The 16,850-nt window shown below is 49.2% G+C and overlaps 1 protein-coding gene across 1 annotated transcript; it reads left to right on the top strand.

Moving 5' to 3' along the window:
• The first annotated feature begins 32 nt into the window (after positions 1-32).
• On the top strand, positions 33-16,213 carry CRYBA4 (crystallin beta A4). The gene is given in 7 exon segments (XM_081892925.1): positions 33-1,000; positions 1,006-1,055; positions 1,932-1,986; positions 2,812-2,930; positions 3,588-3,729; positions 14,816-14,958; positions 15,514-16,213. Coding segments are annotated over 7 exon segments (669 nt in total). The 5' UTR covers positions 33-988; the 3' UTR covers positions 15,662-16,213.
• The last annotated feature ends 637 nt before the right edge of the window (positions 16,214-16,850 follow it).

The raw sequence follows: 16,850 nt of genomic DNA, 5'->3' as shown, positions 1-16,850 counted from the left end.
GCCGCCGCCACCAGACTGGTCCTCCCTCCCAAGCAGAGCAGTTGCTGATGAAGCAGCTTCCATTGTGGAGCTTGTGAAAAGGCCTTCCTGGGCTGAGGAATATTTTGCAACTCAGTCTGTATGCCAGGCTATAAATAGCATCCCAAGCAGGGCACGCAGCCCCAAGACCACCTACCCAACCTCCAGGCCTCCTGGACCAGCCAAGAGAGCCACGCAGTGAGGGAGACCCAGGTTCAAACCTTCATTGGCACCATGGGTGGTTCTGAGCAGATCCTCATCCCAGTCTCCCCTTTGTCCCACTCCACAGGGTTGTTGTGGCTTGCCAGTGCCATGAGGGAGGCATCCACAGACGAACATAGGAAGAGTCCTGCTGGATCAGGCCAAAGGCCCATCTAGTCCACAATCCGCTCCTGCCTGCGGTCAGTCAGACACCCACAAGGCGGGGACTGATGGCAACTGGCATTGGAAAAGGTGCCCTGCCGCCAACAGTGGAGGCAGGACAAGCCATCGTGGCTGGTAGCCATTGATAGCCATTTCCTCCATGAATTTGTCTTGCCTCCTTCATAAGAGCTGGTGGCCGTTGCTACTTCCTGTGGGAAGGAGACCCAAAGTTTAACCAGGCGCTACTCCGTCTTGCACCTTCCAACATTCAGCTTCACCAGACCGCCCTGCTGGCTTCTAGCATGATATAGGTGGCTTTCTCTCTATCCTCTTCCTCCACCTCGCACACCATTTCGTAGGCATTCTGCTTATGCTCTGAGGCACTCCTCATCCCCTTGTTTCTGGGCCAAGCTTAGCATCAGTTCTGCACACAGGGGCTGCTCTGAACCCCACCATGTGCCCAGTGACTTTTTCCCTGTCTCCAGTTCCTGTGCTGAGAGGAAGAGAGGGAGAGGGACTGTGAGGGGTCGGGCTCTGGATGAGGCCAGCTTGATCCTCTGGGAGACAGACTTTTGTTCTGGCCTGTGCTGAGTCAGGGCATTTGGGGATGCACAGCGGATATAAAATCCCTCTGGAGAAGAGCTGATGGGGAGAGTCTGGCTGGAGCTCACCAGGTAAGTGCTGTTGGAAGTCCCATGGGGGGCAGGCAGGCATGGCTCCGTTTGCTTCAACCCTAGAGCAGGTTCAGGCAGACCTGGGTACAATCCTGGAACTAGCAACCCCAGGCAATGGGTGTGAACTATTGACTCGAGGAAGGATTGGATGTCATTTTCTGAGGGCAACGTGCCCTGATAGGTGTCTTAGTGGCAAGAAAGGGGAACCATACTCTGCACATGCTCTGCGGCAAACTCATCCGTAAGTGCTGTCTAGTGGTGAAAGAATCTGTCAATGTCGGTTGTCTTAGTTCCTCATTTTTTCCAACCTTAAATTTGGTTCTTCACATTTCTATAACAATTTGAAGGTTGTCCTTTTTTAAATCTTCATGTGTATTCTTAAGCATTTTAGTGCAAATTTCTTCTGCTAAGAACAATTTTGACCAACGTACACATTTTGCAAGCAGTTTGCTCTAATAGAATACAACTGTGTATGCTATTTGCACAAATATAACAATTTTTAATGCACATTTCACCCTAATATTTGAATGTTTGAAAACTTTGGTTGCTTGGAAAACTTCATTGCAAAAAATCATATATGTGCAATTTCAAAGGGTAGGTCTGTGTTTGGTTCTCATCTTGTTAAGGAAAGTGTAAATGTGATAAAATGTGGTTTAAATGCGTCCTGAATTGAGTGTCTTCCCTGCCCTAGTCCTGGCTGAAGGCAGGTCCCTTGAGTAATCGCTACTCTTGCCTTTCCACATCTTTCTCCTTTATCCCAGCTTTTCCGTATTGGAAGGATGAGTGGTGTGGCCTGGAAAAGAGGTTTCCAGCGTTAACCTTAGCTCCCCAAGGCGTCCTGTAACACCTTTGGCCCTGCGCTTTTCTCCCCTACAGGGAAGCAGAGTCTACCATGAGTCATCACAGCGGAAAAGTCTCTGGACTTTGGAAGGTATGGAGCAATGAGCCACGTGTATAGCAGGGTTGTAGAGGAGTCCCAGGGAACAAACCTTTTTGCAAGGGGGGGGGGCGGTATCAAGAAACTGTGAAGGCAGAGAACAGAAATTTGGTGGCAGAATCATGTTATTTATCTTACACTTCCAATCTGCCAGGTGCTTCACTGCATTCATTGTGCTCTCCCCCCAAGTACCCTGTCAGTTAGGCTTGCAGCCGTCCGTCCCATTTTGCAGATGGAGAGCTGAGGCTTAGAGTGAGTGAATTCTTCAAGGCTAAACAAGGAGTCCAGGACAGGGAAGGACTTGAGCTCAGATGTTTCTGGACTAAGGAGGGATCATATGGTGTAGTGATTTGGGAGCACTTGGCTCAGGCCTGTGTTCAAATCCCCTCAAAATCTCCCTTCCCCTCCCTCCTACTTCACTGGCTCTTCTGGGGATAAGATGAGGTCATTTGCATTCATGTGCTTCCTCGGGTTTGCTCACGCAGGCAGGTGCTTCTCCCCAGAGGTGCTGCTTGTGGGGTTGAATGCGGACCTTGCCTTCATATACGACTGTGGCGGGCATTGAGTGTGTGGCTTCTTCCACTCACCCCTACACTCTGGAAAAGGGGGTCAGGGTCACTTCTGGCTGCTCCTGGCCCTTCTCTCGACCAAGCCTTCAACCCTCCAGTGTGGAATGAGAGACCCTCACCCACCAGTGCCCCTTCAATCCTGCCAGTCTGAGGGCAGATCTCTGAGCAGCGACAGCAGGTTCTCTGGTGGGCTTTCCTCCCTGCTCCCCCCTCCCCAGGACCCTGAGCCCCCACCCTCGTCTCTTCTCAGATTGTGGCCTGGGACGAGCCCGCCTTCCAGGGCCGGAAGCATGAGTTCACCTCTGAGTGCTACGACATCACATTGTGTGGCTTCGACAATGTCTGCTCAGCCCGCGTTGAGAGCGGCACGTGAGTTGGCTCCCTACTGCTTCCCAGAACTCTTGCCCACTTTCTTGCTTTTCCTGGGACCCCTTCACCCCACTGCCCCTGCCTCGTCCTCACCTTCACTCTGGCGGTGAACGCCTCACTCACACGTCGTGAGTGGACCTTCCTGAGCTTCAGAGCCTGACTCCTTTCCTCAGAGTTCCTGAGGTAAATCCCTGAGGCTCGCAACCGTAGACCTGCTCAGATGGGGAGTGTTGTGCAGTGGTTAGTGCTGAGCTGGGATGTTGGGAGACCAGGGTTCAAGCCACAAGGCTCCGCTGGGTGACCATGGGTCCATCACAGTCTCTCAGCCTAGCCTACCTCACAGGGTTGTTGTGAGGATGGTATGGGGAGCGCTTTGGAGGAAAGAGGGAGGGATAAAATAGCTCCAGCTGCCTTGGAGAGTGAATGTGCACAGGACTATGCTGTGTGCAGCGGGGAGAGAGTGCGCCTGGCCGGTCTTGTGCATTCACGCCAATCTCTGCACACAAACATTCCGGCACCATGCAGGGCACAGCCGGGTGATGCTTTTCTGGCCTGCTGGGGCCGAGCTTTGTTTGCAGAACGTTCCTCCCCCCCCCATCCCCCAAGCTAAGCCTGCACCTTCCTGGCTACAGAGGCCCACCTCCTTTCTCCCCACAGGTGGGTCGGCTTTGAGCACCCCGGTTTCCAGGGGCAGCAGTTTGTGCTGGAGCAAGGCGACTACCCCTGCTGGGAAGCCTGGAGCGGAAGCAACGCCTACCATGCCCACCGGCTGAGCTCCTTCCGGCCCGTCTCCTGTGCGGTGAGCAACTGGGGTGGGCCAGCAGGAGGCTGCCTGGAGGGAGTTGTAGCCCAGGCTGCCTGAGGGTGGCAGGGTGCCGGCCTTGCATGCAGACGGTCCCAGGCTCAGTCCCTGGCAGCATCTCTAGGGAGGGTCAGCGAAAGACCCTGCCTGAAACCTGCAGAGCCTCTGCCTGCCTGCGCACGCAATAGTGAGCAGGCGGACCAAGGTTTAGACTCCAAATTACCGTATTTTTTGCACCATAACACTCACTTTTTTCCTCCTAGAAAGTAAGGGGAAATGTCTGTGCGTGTTATGGAGGGAATGCATACGGGTGGCAGGGGGGATCTGCTGCAATCGTGAGCAGAGGATCCATGGTTCCCCTTCCTTCCCTCCTTCGTGGCTCGCTTTGAAACAGCAAAGCGGGAGAAGAGCTGCTGAGTGGGGAGGAGAAAGGGACAGAGAGCCTGTTTCTTTAAAGGAGCAAAGCGGGAGAGGAGAGGAGCCGCTTACACGAGTAAGCAAGCAGGCTCTCTGTCCCTCCTCCCCACTGAGTCACCCCAAATTCACCATCAGATTACATAGCATGTCCATGGCTACATCTTTCACCAAAAAAATCACGCACCCACTGTTGCCTGGGGCCACAGTAGTGCAAAAACATGGTTACAAAGCATGGATCCACACTGTGAGAAGTTTCTTACGTGGACTTACAATGAGACAAGGAGACACCGAGATAAGGTCTATTACTTCCCTTTTATTATAACGCGTTTGCAAAGGCGGGCTCCTCGTCCCAGAGTGGTACGAAGAGCCCCGAACAATGGACGGGCAAGAGTATATATCCCTATTGCTGCCGCCCCTCATTCGAGGCTTGGCTTACAATCTACCTAATCATCATAAGACATGGTACTAATACATCAACCATTCTACACTCTCTAAACCTAACCTTATTTAGAGACTCTTTCTACTTCCTTATCTTATCGACCTGGCTCCCCTGCAGCCAAACCCAACGCTGGAATTTACAATAGCCCAACGCTGGAATTTACAATAGCCCAACGCAGGAATTTACAACTGAGTTCGAGGCACACCCTGTTTTACTCCTTCTCACAATCCCCCCTCTTTTTGTATCTTGTCTCGAACTCACATAATAATTCTTGGGCTGTTATTTCTGCCTCCTCATCGGATGTGGGTACTGAGGCATATTGCATCTTCATAAAATATGTGGATACCTTCCGTTCTGCTAGGAGGGACAAAGAATTATTGATGGTTCTAACAAAGATTGGCAGAACGCATGGAAGTAGTACGCATCCTGCCGCAATTAACCCAATTAGGGCCACTATGGCCTGCAGACCAGGTAATTTAGGGAACCATGAACCAAACATATCCTTAAAATTTAATCCATCCCAAGTCTGGACCGGTACATGTGCTAACTTTACCATACGGTCTGCTATGTCTTTCACCACCTTCCCACTATCATCTATTTCAATACAACAATTAGTAAGATTAAATTTTCCACAAACCCCGTCTTCTTTTGCTAATAAATAATCCAAAGCAAGCCTGTTTTGCATAATATAGGTTCGGCTTTTAGCACTTTCCTTAGCTAATTTGGTTAACGCTGCGGCTGTTTCATTAGTAATTATTTCTACAACTGCCTGTAAACGGATAATGCGATTCAGCAAATAGATGGGATCTCTGCCAAAGGATCCGGCTGTGCCATCATTTGCCCAAGTGGCTGGACCATAATATTGGATAATTCTCTCTGGGGGCCATTCTGTATCTGTCCATTTTCCTATATGGATTCCCCGTTTTCGTCGTGGTCCTATTTCATCATATACTGGGACTCCTAGTTTTGCTTTAGTATGCAAAGGGAGTAGGAAGAAACTAGGTCTTAAGGTTGCCAATACACATGAGCCGACCCAATTTAAAGGTAACCTATTGTAAGCATAGCTCCCACAAGCCCAGTAAAACCCATCGGGGGTTGTCCATTCTAGCATTCTGTTCTCCGGGTCTAGGAGAAAGCTCATATTGGTAATATTTCCGAGGGGAGAGGGCCAAGTTTTATTATTATTCCCTTGACTCCACCACTGTTTGTCCTCCCATTGTCCTATACAAGGGAGTGTCCCCACATGCGTTCCATTCGTTCGGCTGGTGTTTCTGGTGAAGCATTCTGTCCCAACTAGGTGATTAGAGATTTGCCATACCTCGTTACCCAAATGCTTATAAGTGTAATTGTTTTGTGTTTTATATACCTCCGTATAGTTTACTTCATGAGCCACCCATGGCCACTGATCCCCCATATTTGTTCCTCCACATACAAAACAATTTTTCACCGTTAATTCCTTGGCTATAGTCTCAGCTAAACTTAGGAACATATTATGGGCTTTAGGGGGTAGGGGAAGGGTATTTAAATGCTGTACTTCTTCCTCAAAATCTTCGAATACTGATATGGGTTGTCTCGTTACCTTAGTTGTGTGTATTTGTATGATGAGATATCCATAGGGATCTTTTCCAGTTCTATCAATGCCTATACCTATGTGCACAAATTTAGGCGAAGTAGAAGGTCTCTCGCTCGCCCATAGACATACTGGGTTGCATTTTCCTGTGGAGCAGTCGGTGGAGGCCGCTCCCCTAGTGAGATTTATTCCCTCAGGGCCTCTATAGGTGGGCTGCTTATTAACTCCCTCTGTGTACCAATAATTATATACCCCGGCCCCAGCCCCCACGTTGCTTCCTTTTATTCTCTGGAAAAGGTACTTTCTTTCCTGTAAATATGATTGTTCCCATCCACGATTTCCACACCAGACCCCTGCCCCTCCATTTGGGCCCTGTCCTTTATCTATTGCGATACAAGCATCAAAACAGACCATAATCCTGCCCTCTCCCCTTGTTGTATTATGTGCTATATAACCCTGTCGGTTTTGGGCCAAGGAAAACATACTTCTCCCCTCACCAGCTTGATTAGCGGTTCCGCCCTTATATCCGTAAACATATATACTGGAAGTTATGGGTCCCACCGCCAGGGGTTCATAGCATTCCGTCTTGTTTCCTTTTACCCTACATCTATAATATTGAGTTTGGTTGTGAACACAAGGATCTAACTGTTGAACACATTCTGGGGCTATATTATAATACATTAGGGTCTGTGTGATCTTATTGCCTGTTCGGGTTGTCTGGATGCATTCGGTGCACTGGGGTTCCGATTGGGTTGCCCATGAAGTGGCCCATCCTATTAATACTATTCCTAATACTTGCCAGTTACCTTTCATGTGTGGGGTTCAAATAGATTAAAGCTTGCCTCACCGTTGGGGTTTCTGCTAATTGGCACGTTACCTCCCCTCCTAATTTCACTTCACAATATTGGAGTATAACGTCCTCTATAAAGATGATGCTGCACCTTTCAGTACAATGCACACACTGCACACACCCTTCGCAATGTTGACAGCAACAGCACTCGAAAAAGCACACACAGGTACAAAACAAACACATCACAGTCTAGGTGCGCCCTTCTGGATCCCGGTTCCTGATTTGGTAAGCGTAACTTTCAGCGGATTATTTGGACTAGTCACTGCTGTCCAATTTTCAGGTGGAGCTCTTTTCACCCGGTGGTAATGGGTCCATCCATGCTCTCTGGTCCGTACTGCTGATTCGGTTGTGAGCAGGACCTGGTATGGGCCTTCCCAACTCGGGCTGAGTTTCTCCGTCCGCCAAGCCTTTATCAGGACCAGGTCTCCGGGCTGAAAGGTGTGCTGTTGCTCCAGGAGCGGGGGCCGCTGTGCTAGTATGCCTTGTCTGTGGAAAGATAACAGAGACTGGGACAGTGACTGCAAATATTTCCTGATAAACTGATCCCTGAACTCGATTTGAGGGTTTCCTAATACTACCAAATATGGGTGACCCATCATCATCTCAAAAGGGGACAGACCAGTGTCTTTTCGGGGAGCTACCCTCATCCTTAATAGTGCCAAAGGGAGATTTTTCGTCCAAGGCAGCCCATTTTCAAGATATAACTTAGTCAAATGTTTTTTTATTTCCCCATTCGCCCGTTCCACCTTTCCGCTGCTCTCAGGGTGCCAGGGCGTGTGGAAACTCCACATAATCCCCACAGCTCTCATTACCTCCTGCATTGCTTTTTGGGTGAAATGAGTTCCCCTATCAGAGTCTATGACTTCTATTATTCCATACCGAGGAAGAATGTGTTCCAGAATGGCTTTGCTAACCACCTGAGCTGTGGCCCTACGGCTAGGGAAGGCCTCAATCCAACCTGTCAAATGATCTTTAAATATCAACAAATACTTCTGCCCCCCCCCTTTCTGGCAGTTCGGTAAAATCTACTTGTACTCTCTGGAAGGGCCATACCGCTAGAGGCCGCCCACCCCTTTCAGTTTTCCTTGCCCGGGCTTTGTTAACCTTTTGACATATCAGACACTTCCATGCGATGGCGTGCGCCATCGGCCACATGTCTCTACTCCAATACACTGACTTCACCAAATTCACCATTCCCTCCGTGCCTAAATGACTTCCTTCATGTATTTTCTCCAATATATTTAACATAGTTGATTTTGGAAGGACCATTTGCTTTTCCGGAGTCTCCCAACTTTCTCCTTTTCTTTCCCATCCCTCCTTTTCCATGTATTCTTTCTCCTTTTGAGTGAACACTAAATCTTTTACATCCTGCGGGTCAATCACAGGTACTTGCAGGACACATTGTTTAAATATTTCCTTCCTTGGTTCCCCCTCCGCCGCTTCTCGCGCTCGGAGATCAGCCCATGCATTTCCCTGTTCCTCCGAACTGTGTCCTTTGGTGTGGGCGAGGATGTGCACAATGCCTATCTTCCGAGGTCCCATCAGGGATTCTAGTAGCCGCTCGAGTAAAGCAACGTGTTCAATTTGTTTCCCATCCGCCTTTATGAAGCCCCTTTCTCTCCAGGTCCGACCGAAAGTATGCACCACTCCCCATGCATATCTTGAGTCAGTCCAGATTGTCACATCTAACCCGGTTGCCAATTCCAGGGCTCGGGTTAGCGCCGTTACTTCACATTTCTGGGCTGACCAAGTGCTAGGGAGGGCCCCGCTTTCTATTGTCTCCCCGTCTTCCTTGACCACTGCGTATCCCGACCTTCTTTTTCCTTCCCTCACATAACTAGATCCATCTACGAACCATCTTTCCCCTTCCATTAGAGGTACTTCACTTAGATCTTCCCTAACTTTGGCCATTAATTCTATATCCTTAAGGCAATCATGCTCCTCGAGTTCCCATTCTTGCCGCTCCCCTCTTAGGAATTCCGCTGGATTCAAATTTCTATCTGTCCCTATGGTTATATCATTTCCAGTTCTGAGTATCCCTTCATATTGCGCTAGGCGCCTGTCCGTCATCCAGGTGGGTGCAGCACCTGTCAGTACCGCGCCTATCTGATGAGGGCTGTGCACTATCAGTGCTCCCCCAAAGGTCAATTTCCTGCTTTCCAATACTAATTCGGCCGCTGCAGCCACCGCTTGAATGCACGCCGGCCATCCTCTAACCACTGGTTCTAAGGTTGCGCTTAGATAAGCTACTGGCTGATATCGCCCCCCTCTTTTCTGAGCCAGGACTCCTACTGCCGTCTGAGCAGCCACTGTCACATACAAGTGGAACGGCTGCTGTAGATTTGGCAGGGCCAGAGCCGGACTAGTTATTAAAGTTTTCTTAATTTCTTCCCACCTGGCCTTATCTTCCTCGTCCCATTGCACCTCCTCTTGTTTTCCTGTCAGTTTCTTATTCAAAAACTGAGTCAACTTTGAATACTGATCTATCCACAATCTGCAATATCCCAATAATCCTAACATTCTTCTTACATCAGTTTTATCTTTAGGTGGTCGTAGTTCCATGATCCCTTTGACTCTATCTGGGTCTAATTGCCTGGTTCCCCCATCTAAAATATGTCCCAGATACTTAACCCTCCGCTCAGTGAATTGCAATTTTTCTCTGGATACCTTAACTCCTAAATCACCTAGCCAATTCAATAGCCGAATAGAATCACATTTAACTTCCTTCTCTTTTTCCCCAATCAATAGTAGGTCGTCTACATACCGCAGAACCTTGTTGGATCCAGTGGGTTTAAACTCCCTCAATCTTTCCCCCAGTGCCTGTCCAAACAACAGAGGACTCTCTGTATATCCTTGGGGCAAGACCGTCCACCGGTACTGCCTTTTCTGACCGGTCTCCACATCCTCCCACTCGAAGGCAAACAAATCTCGACTGTCTTTGTCCAGAGGGCATGCCCAAAAGGCGTCCTTTAAATCAACTACTGTATACCATCGAGTGGAAGGAGGGATCCGGCTCAATAACGTATAAGGATCTGGCACGGTGGGAAATCGGGGTATCACTATGCTGTTTATATTTCTCAAATCCTGTACCATCCTATATTTGCCATCTTTCTTCTGTACGGCCAATATGGGTGAATTAAAAGGTGACATCGTAGTTTCTATAAGCCCCTGATTTAAAAGGGCGTCGACCACCGGCTGCAAACCTATTCTCCCTGCTCGTTTCATCGGGTATTGTGAGGTCCATAGATGAGTAATGCCAGGCTTCACTGTGATTTTTATTGGGTCCATTTCCATCTTCCCCATAGTTTTCCCATCTACCCACACTTTAGGATTGATTTGTTTCTCTTCTTCCAGCTGGAGTGTATACATTGGAGTTCCTTTTTCCTCATCCATTAATCTATACCCCAATGAAACCATGAGATCCCTACCTAATAAATTTATTCCTGACTCTGGTATGAACAGCAGGGATGCTTTGATTTCCTTTTCCCCCCGAACAATTTTGCTTGGTTCTAATTGGTAGACTTCGGTGGACTTGCCACTTACCCCTATCACTTTGACTGTTTTTAAAGTTTTCCTTACTCCTGGTATATTTACAGAAACAGATGATCGGGCTGCCCCAGAATCCACCAGAAACACAACGGGTTTCCGAGAGGGACCCACAAATAAGTTCACCAGTGGCTCATTCCGGGTCCCAGAGCATGAGCCGGAGCATCCCTAGTCTTCGTAGAGACTATACAATTCGGTCCCCGTGTCCTCATTATCTCGGGGAGGTCCTTGTCTCTGTCTGACAGGCGCATCGGGTATCTGGTCCCGCGGCGTCCTACACTCCCTAGCAAAGTGACCCATCTTCTGGCATCGGTAACATATTATTGTTCCGGTCCTAGGACCAGAGCCCCTGCCCGGTCCATAAGACCCCCTGCCTCTGTAACCTCCACTTCCTCGGAAATTCCCCTTGGTCTGAAATTCTCGGTTCCCATTCTGTTCTCCAATTTTCTTTTTCTCCTCTCCTGCCTTTTGGATAGCCGCTACCATCATCTGGCATTTTTGCTTTTGTTTGACTACCTCACGATTAACAAAAACCTGTTGTGCCGTTCTTACTAATTCTATAGTCGCGGCATCTTGCCAATTCATCTTTTGCAATTTCTTTTGAATATCAGGCCATGCCTTGGTTACAAATTGCATCTTTAATAGGTTATCAAATGCTGGAGAGTCCGGTGTAACCCCTGAATATTTAGTCAAATGTTCTCTAATCCTTTGTATAAAATCGCCTGGTGACTCGTCCCTCATTTGATTAACCTCAAAAGCCTTGGTTAAATTGGTACTTTGAGGCACTGCCCTCTTGATACCCTCCAAAATCATTTCTTTTAAATCTGTAAGATGGGCACGATGGTCTGGATTATTTATATTCCAATTTGGATCCCCTAGGGGAAATTTGGTCTCCGGCGGAACTGCCACCGGAGCCCCCTGGTCACCTGCGGGCGCAGCCACTCGCGCCTGTTCCCTTACTTCCCAATATTGCATTGCTGCTCTCCTTATCATTGCCTTTTCTTCTGGAGTGAACAGGTGTCCCAATATATACATCAACTCTGTATATGTATATATGTGTGGTCCCATCCACATTTGTAGGAGGTTTGCTACCTCCTGACTATTCTCATGTAGTTTAGGCAAAGTTTGCTTTAATTCTCTGAGTTCAGAGGGTTTTATAGGGCTGACCACATATACCATTACGGGCTGTCCGGCTGCATTGATTCCGCCAGGGGTTTCCCTCAGGGGATAATTTTGTACTATGCATGGATTTCTCTTTCTCAAGTTAGTACTGCTGTCTGAATCGTCATCCGGCAATGGATAATCTTTGTACGGTAAATTCTCCAAATCTCGTTTACACTGTTCCAATTCTTTTCGTAGCCTTGAATGCCTTAACATCTCATAAAGTGGGGGACTAGACATTACACCGTCGTTGGGCCTCAAAACATTTGGGCCGGATGACGGGGCTGTCTCATATGGGGGTGCGGTCGCCCTGACTGCGGGGGTCGGACTCACACGATTATAGTCCGGAGGCAAATCACTGAGTCCTCCACGACAGCCAGGCTGTGGTGGCAGAGGCAGTGGTTGGGGGAGGTCGGCCAATCCAGGCACTGCCAGGGGTGCACCGGTGGGTGGAGGTATCGCTGTCTCTTCATCAGACTCTATTTTCTTTTCTTTAAGTGGAAATTGTCTCAATGGTGGTGGATCTGGCCCGTAAAAAGTTACATGGGACCATAATTCTATGTATGGTCTTTCTTTATCTTTTTTAGATTTAATCAAATAGAATTTCAACTGCTTGATCCAGTATGGGTTTGTTTCCCCATCTGGATCCCAACGATACCCTTCATCGGGTCCTATGGGGTATTCTGGCCACCTTACTCTACACAGATTAATCATTGACTAATCCCCTACTATAGGGTCTTATGTCCTTATCATCCCAAGCCAACAAAACCTGTCCCAAAGGACTATTGGGATCTATGGGGTCCTTGGTCCCATTACTGGGGCCCCTTCTACATGTACTCTGACTCTTTCCCATACTCTATTATGTCTCGTTCTCATTCACTCACACAATCACGCGGAATCGCCTGGCCGTTTCCCTCGCGGGAGAACGGAACCGCAAGCTAATCCTCCCGCCGGGGTCCCAGGCCCCCCGGTCCACACTCGCGCGTCCGTTTGGAACCTCTCTTTCATACAGAGACCACACACCAACAACACCCAATATTCCCCTTCCCAGGGATATATTACCAAGATACTCACCCCCTTCAGTCTAGTGCCTCCTTCTCGGTGGCTGGTAAACTGGCAGGCGTCCCTGCAGGGCGAGGCAGTCCCCGACTGCGGCGGTCCCAGACCACCAGTCTTTCAGAATATCTTAAATCGGTTCTCCGTCATTTCAGCTCCCGGAGCCTGTCACCGCGGGCCCTGAGCAACAGATCTCTCCGCAAATCGGAGTGCCGGCTGATCCGTTCCCCAGCCCCCGCCGAGCAGGTCGTCGAGAGCCCCACGTTGTTGGGCGCCAAAAATTGTGAGAAGTTTCTTACGTGGACTTACAATGAGACAAGGAGACACCGAGATAAGGTCTATTACTTCCCTTTTATTATAACGCGTTTGCAAAGGCGGGCTCCTCGTCCCAGAGTGGTACGAAGAGCCCCGAACAATGGACGGGCAAGAGTATATATCCCTATTGCTGCCGCCCCTCATTCGAGGCTTGGCTTACAATCTACCTAATCATCATAAGACATGGTACTAATACATCAACCATTCTACACTCTCTAAACCTAACCTTATTTAGAGACTCTTTCTACTTCCTTATCTTATCGACCTGGCTCCCCTGCAGCCAAACCCAACGCTGGAATTTACAATAGCCCAGCGCTGGAATTTACAATAGCCCAACGCAGGAATTTACAACTGAGTTCGAGGCACACCCTGTTTTACTCCTTCTCACAACATGGATCCTCAGGATTTTTGCATTGGGCTACTCCAAACTCACAGTCAGATCACATGTCTGTGGCCACAGCATAAACCACAAAAATCATACATCCACTGTTTCGTTTAGAATATTTTTCTTCTTGTTTTCCTCCTCTAAAAACTATGTGCGTCTTATGGTCGGGTGCGTGTTATAGAGCGAAAAATACGGTATGTTCCTCGGTGAGAGTAGGGTTGCTCTGCTGAGCAATCATAGAAATGTAGAGTTGGAAGGGGCCCCAAGGGCCATCTAGACCAACCCCCTGGAATGCAGGAATCTCAGCTAAAGCCTCCATGACAGGTGGCCATACATCCTTTGCTTAGAAACCGCAAAGAAAGGAGAGTCCACCACCTTCCCAGGGAGACTGTTCCACTGTGAACCAGCTCTTACAGTCAAACAGTTATTCCTGGTGTTTAGTCAGAATCTCCTTTCTTGGAACCTGAAGCCAGGGGTCCAAGTCCTCCCCTCTGACTTGCTAAGCTCAGCTTTTTTATTTTGCTAACAAACTTAAGATGAGCCAGGCGGAATCAGACTCAGGTGGGTCCATCTAGCTGAGCATCCTACATCCCGCAGTGGCTGAGCCAAGGAGCCTACCCAGCAGCCCTGGAGGTAGCATCCTCCTCATCTTGTTTAGTCCCAGCAGCTGTTACTCAGAGATAGACTGCTTCTAAACCTGGGGATTAAGAATGTTGCTTCTCCATGAATTTCCCTCATTCCCTTTGAAAGCCTTCTGGACCAGCAGGCATCACCATGTCTCAGACAGGAGCTAATGGTTGAAGTAAATCACTGAGAAGTCCCTCCTGTGGTCTGCCAAAGAACTTCATGGCTTTGTGCCAGCAAGCCCACTGGAACCCAGCTGCCAGCCACACTGCCTTAGAGGTCACAGGGAAAGTCAAAACCGACCAAGTTTGTCTGGTGGCTTTAGAAACCAAGCCCTGCACTACTGACATCCGGAGAGGCAGGAGGTAGCTCAGCCAAGCCTCTCATCCCTCCAGGAGAAGCGTCAGTAGGAGGAAGCAGCCAGCATCTCCTTGACACAGGAACGCAGCCCTTGGGGTGTCAGTGGGCTGCCGGGCTTTCGTCATTCCTGACTAAGGGCCACACTGGCTTGACAGGAATTGTTCACATCCAGCATCTGAAGGACTGTAGGTTGCTCACCTGCGCCTTAACAGATTTGGCTCCTTGGCTGTAGAGGTCCAAGAGCTGCAGGACAGACATGGTGGCTGGTATTATTATTGATATTGATATTGTTGTTATTTGCATTTATTAATAATGAGGAGTCCAGGCCAGTGCATAAGATGATGTTTTTGCCCTGCACAGAATCACCGGGAGAGCAAGATGACCATATTTGAGCAGGAAAATTTTATGGGACGCAAAGGGGAGCTGAGTGATGACTACCCATCTCTCAAGGCGATGGGCTGGGGCAGCAATGAGGTGGGGTCCCTCCGTGCGAGTTCTGGAGCGTAAGTACTTTTTTGGGGCCCTGCCAAGTACTCCTCTTCCATTTGTTTCTCAGGGCTGGAACTGAGGGTCACATTTCTCAGGGCGAGTTTCAAAGGAGAGCTGAGCTAGCATATTGCAACGTTTTCATGTCCCTGGACTTGTCTTTGGTAGAGAAAGGGCTTCCTCCTCCTTTCTGCAAGGGATTGATTGATAGCAATAGGATGGAGCCAATACGACTTTGCACAACAAGGCCTGGTGGCCTGGCCTGTGACATTACCTTCTGGTGTTTCTGTGGGCCCTCTGGTCTGTAGAAGGTAGCTCCCTGAACCCAGCAGAGCGGAGGCCTTGCCATTCTTAGGGGCCTCTGCTCCCTAAGAATAAACAGCAGCAGGGAATCCTATGCGGATGAGGATGGTGTGTGGCCTTGCAAAATCAGAGTTTTCTCGCAGCCTCCAAACACCCCCTGCCCTCTGAGCACTTTGAGGGAGTCCTGAGCCCCTGGCTGCCCTGCTCTGTGCTGGCTTGATCTCCCCACATCTCAGCTGATTTCTCCCCCCTCCTTTCTGTCTCCTCAGATGGGTATGCTTCCAGTTCCCTGGGTACCGGGGCTTCCAGTACGTCGTGGAGAGCGATTGCCATGGGGGCGAATACAAGCATGTCCGGGAACTGGGATCTCATGCTCAGACCTCCCAGGTGCAATCCATTCGCCGAGTGCAGCACTGAGCAAGCCTCATGCAATGTCTGCCACTTGCCTGGCCCCTGGGTGGGTCTGCCAAGCTGAGGGTTACTTCATCCTGTGCTCCCCTTGCCATGCGCTGGCACAGTGGAATAATTAACTGCCAGGCCACAGCAAGGATTTCCTCCGATGGTGTGTTTTCAAGTGCATTTGTTTAAACTCTTCTGAATATCTGGCTGTCACAGGCAGAGAGAAAAAGCCAATGATCTCTACCCATCTAATGTTGTAACCCAAGGCATCTGGAAGGCTCTCAGAAGGCATTGCCTACTCCCACCTCCCCCAAACCCATGAACGCCGCAACTCTCAGGAGGCTACAGTCTCCCTTTCATGCCAGTGGTGTGGCATCTTCCCTAGGGAGCACTTCTCCCTCCCTTCCCACCCCTATTCCATCACCAGGCCAAGGAAAGTTTCACATATAAGCCAGAGAGATGCCAGCCAGCAATGGCTCTGAAGCAATTATAGGGCTGCTCCCTCAACTCAGACAACTGTCAAATATTCGCAAAGGGGTGGTAGAAGCATTGTGCTGATAAGAGTTTCACTCTTTGGGGGGCGTGGGGGGTAGGAAAGGGGTGGGTGGGAGAGAAATTTTGCACAGTGAAATTGCTTGGTTTGTGCATGAACTTCACTGCTTTAAGGTCGGATTCCACTGCAGTAATCAGGAGACATTTCCTTACAAGAGAGATTGGGGTGGGAGTTGGAGATGATCCCTGGGGAATGGCTGAGGGAACTCCATCAGGAAATGAGTGTTGGCTGAAACTGCTAATAAAGTCACCATATTAACGACTGTCTCAATACATTGACCTCAAACTTATGGCTGCCACAAGCATGGATGGATCGGAATGGGGTGCTTGTACAAGAGAAGGGAGGGTCTTGAGCGTGAGGCCTGAATGTGTTCAGAGGCAGTCTACCTGTGAAGAACAGCATGGGCATACTGCCAGGGAGATAAAGTCCATCTGAGCCCCCAAGCTGGCTGCCGGACGAGCCATCGACCTCCCGTAGATACAGTATCAGCAATTAGCGACACGAAGCCTAAGAAATAGCTTGCCACATTCTTGGGCTGGTGCACACTCTGTCAGCAGAATTCACACAGCAAAAGTTGCACTCAGGAGGGTATCATTTAGAATGTTTATTCAGCGTTGGTCAGAACAAAGAACAAACGTGACTGCCTGCTAGCGT

The sequence above is a fragment of the Podarcis melisellensis genome, assembly GCF_964234715.1.
Source record: "Podarcis melisellensis genome assembly, chromosome: 16".
NCBI classification, from domain to species: domain Eukaryota; kingdom Metazoa; phylum Chordata; class Lepidosauria; order Squamata; family Lacertidae; genus Podarcis; species Podarcis melisellensis.
Note: the sequence above shows the minus strand (reverse complement) of the source record. Positions and strands in the feature narration are given on the sequence as shown.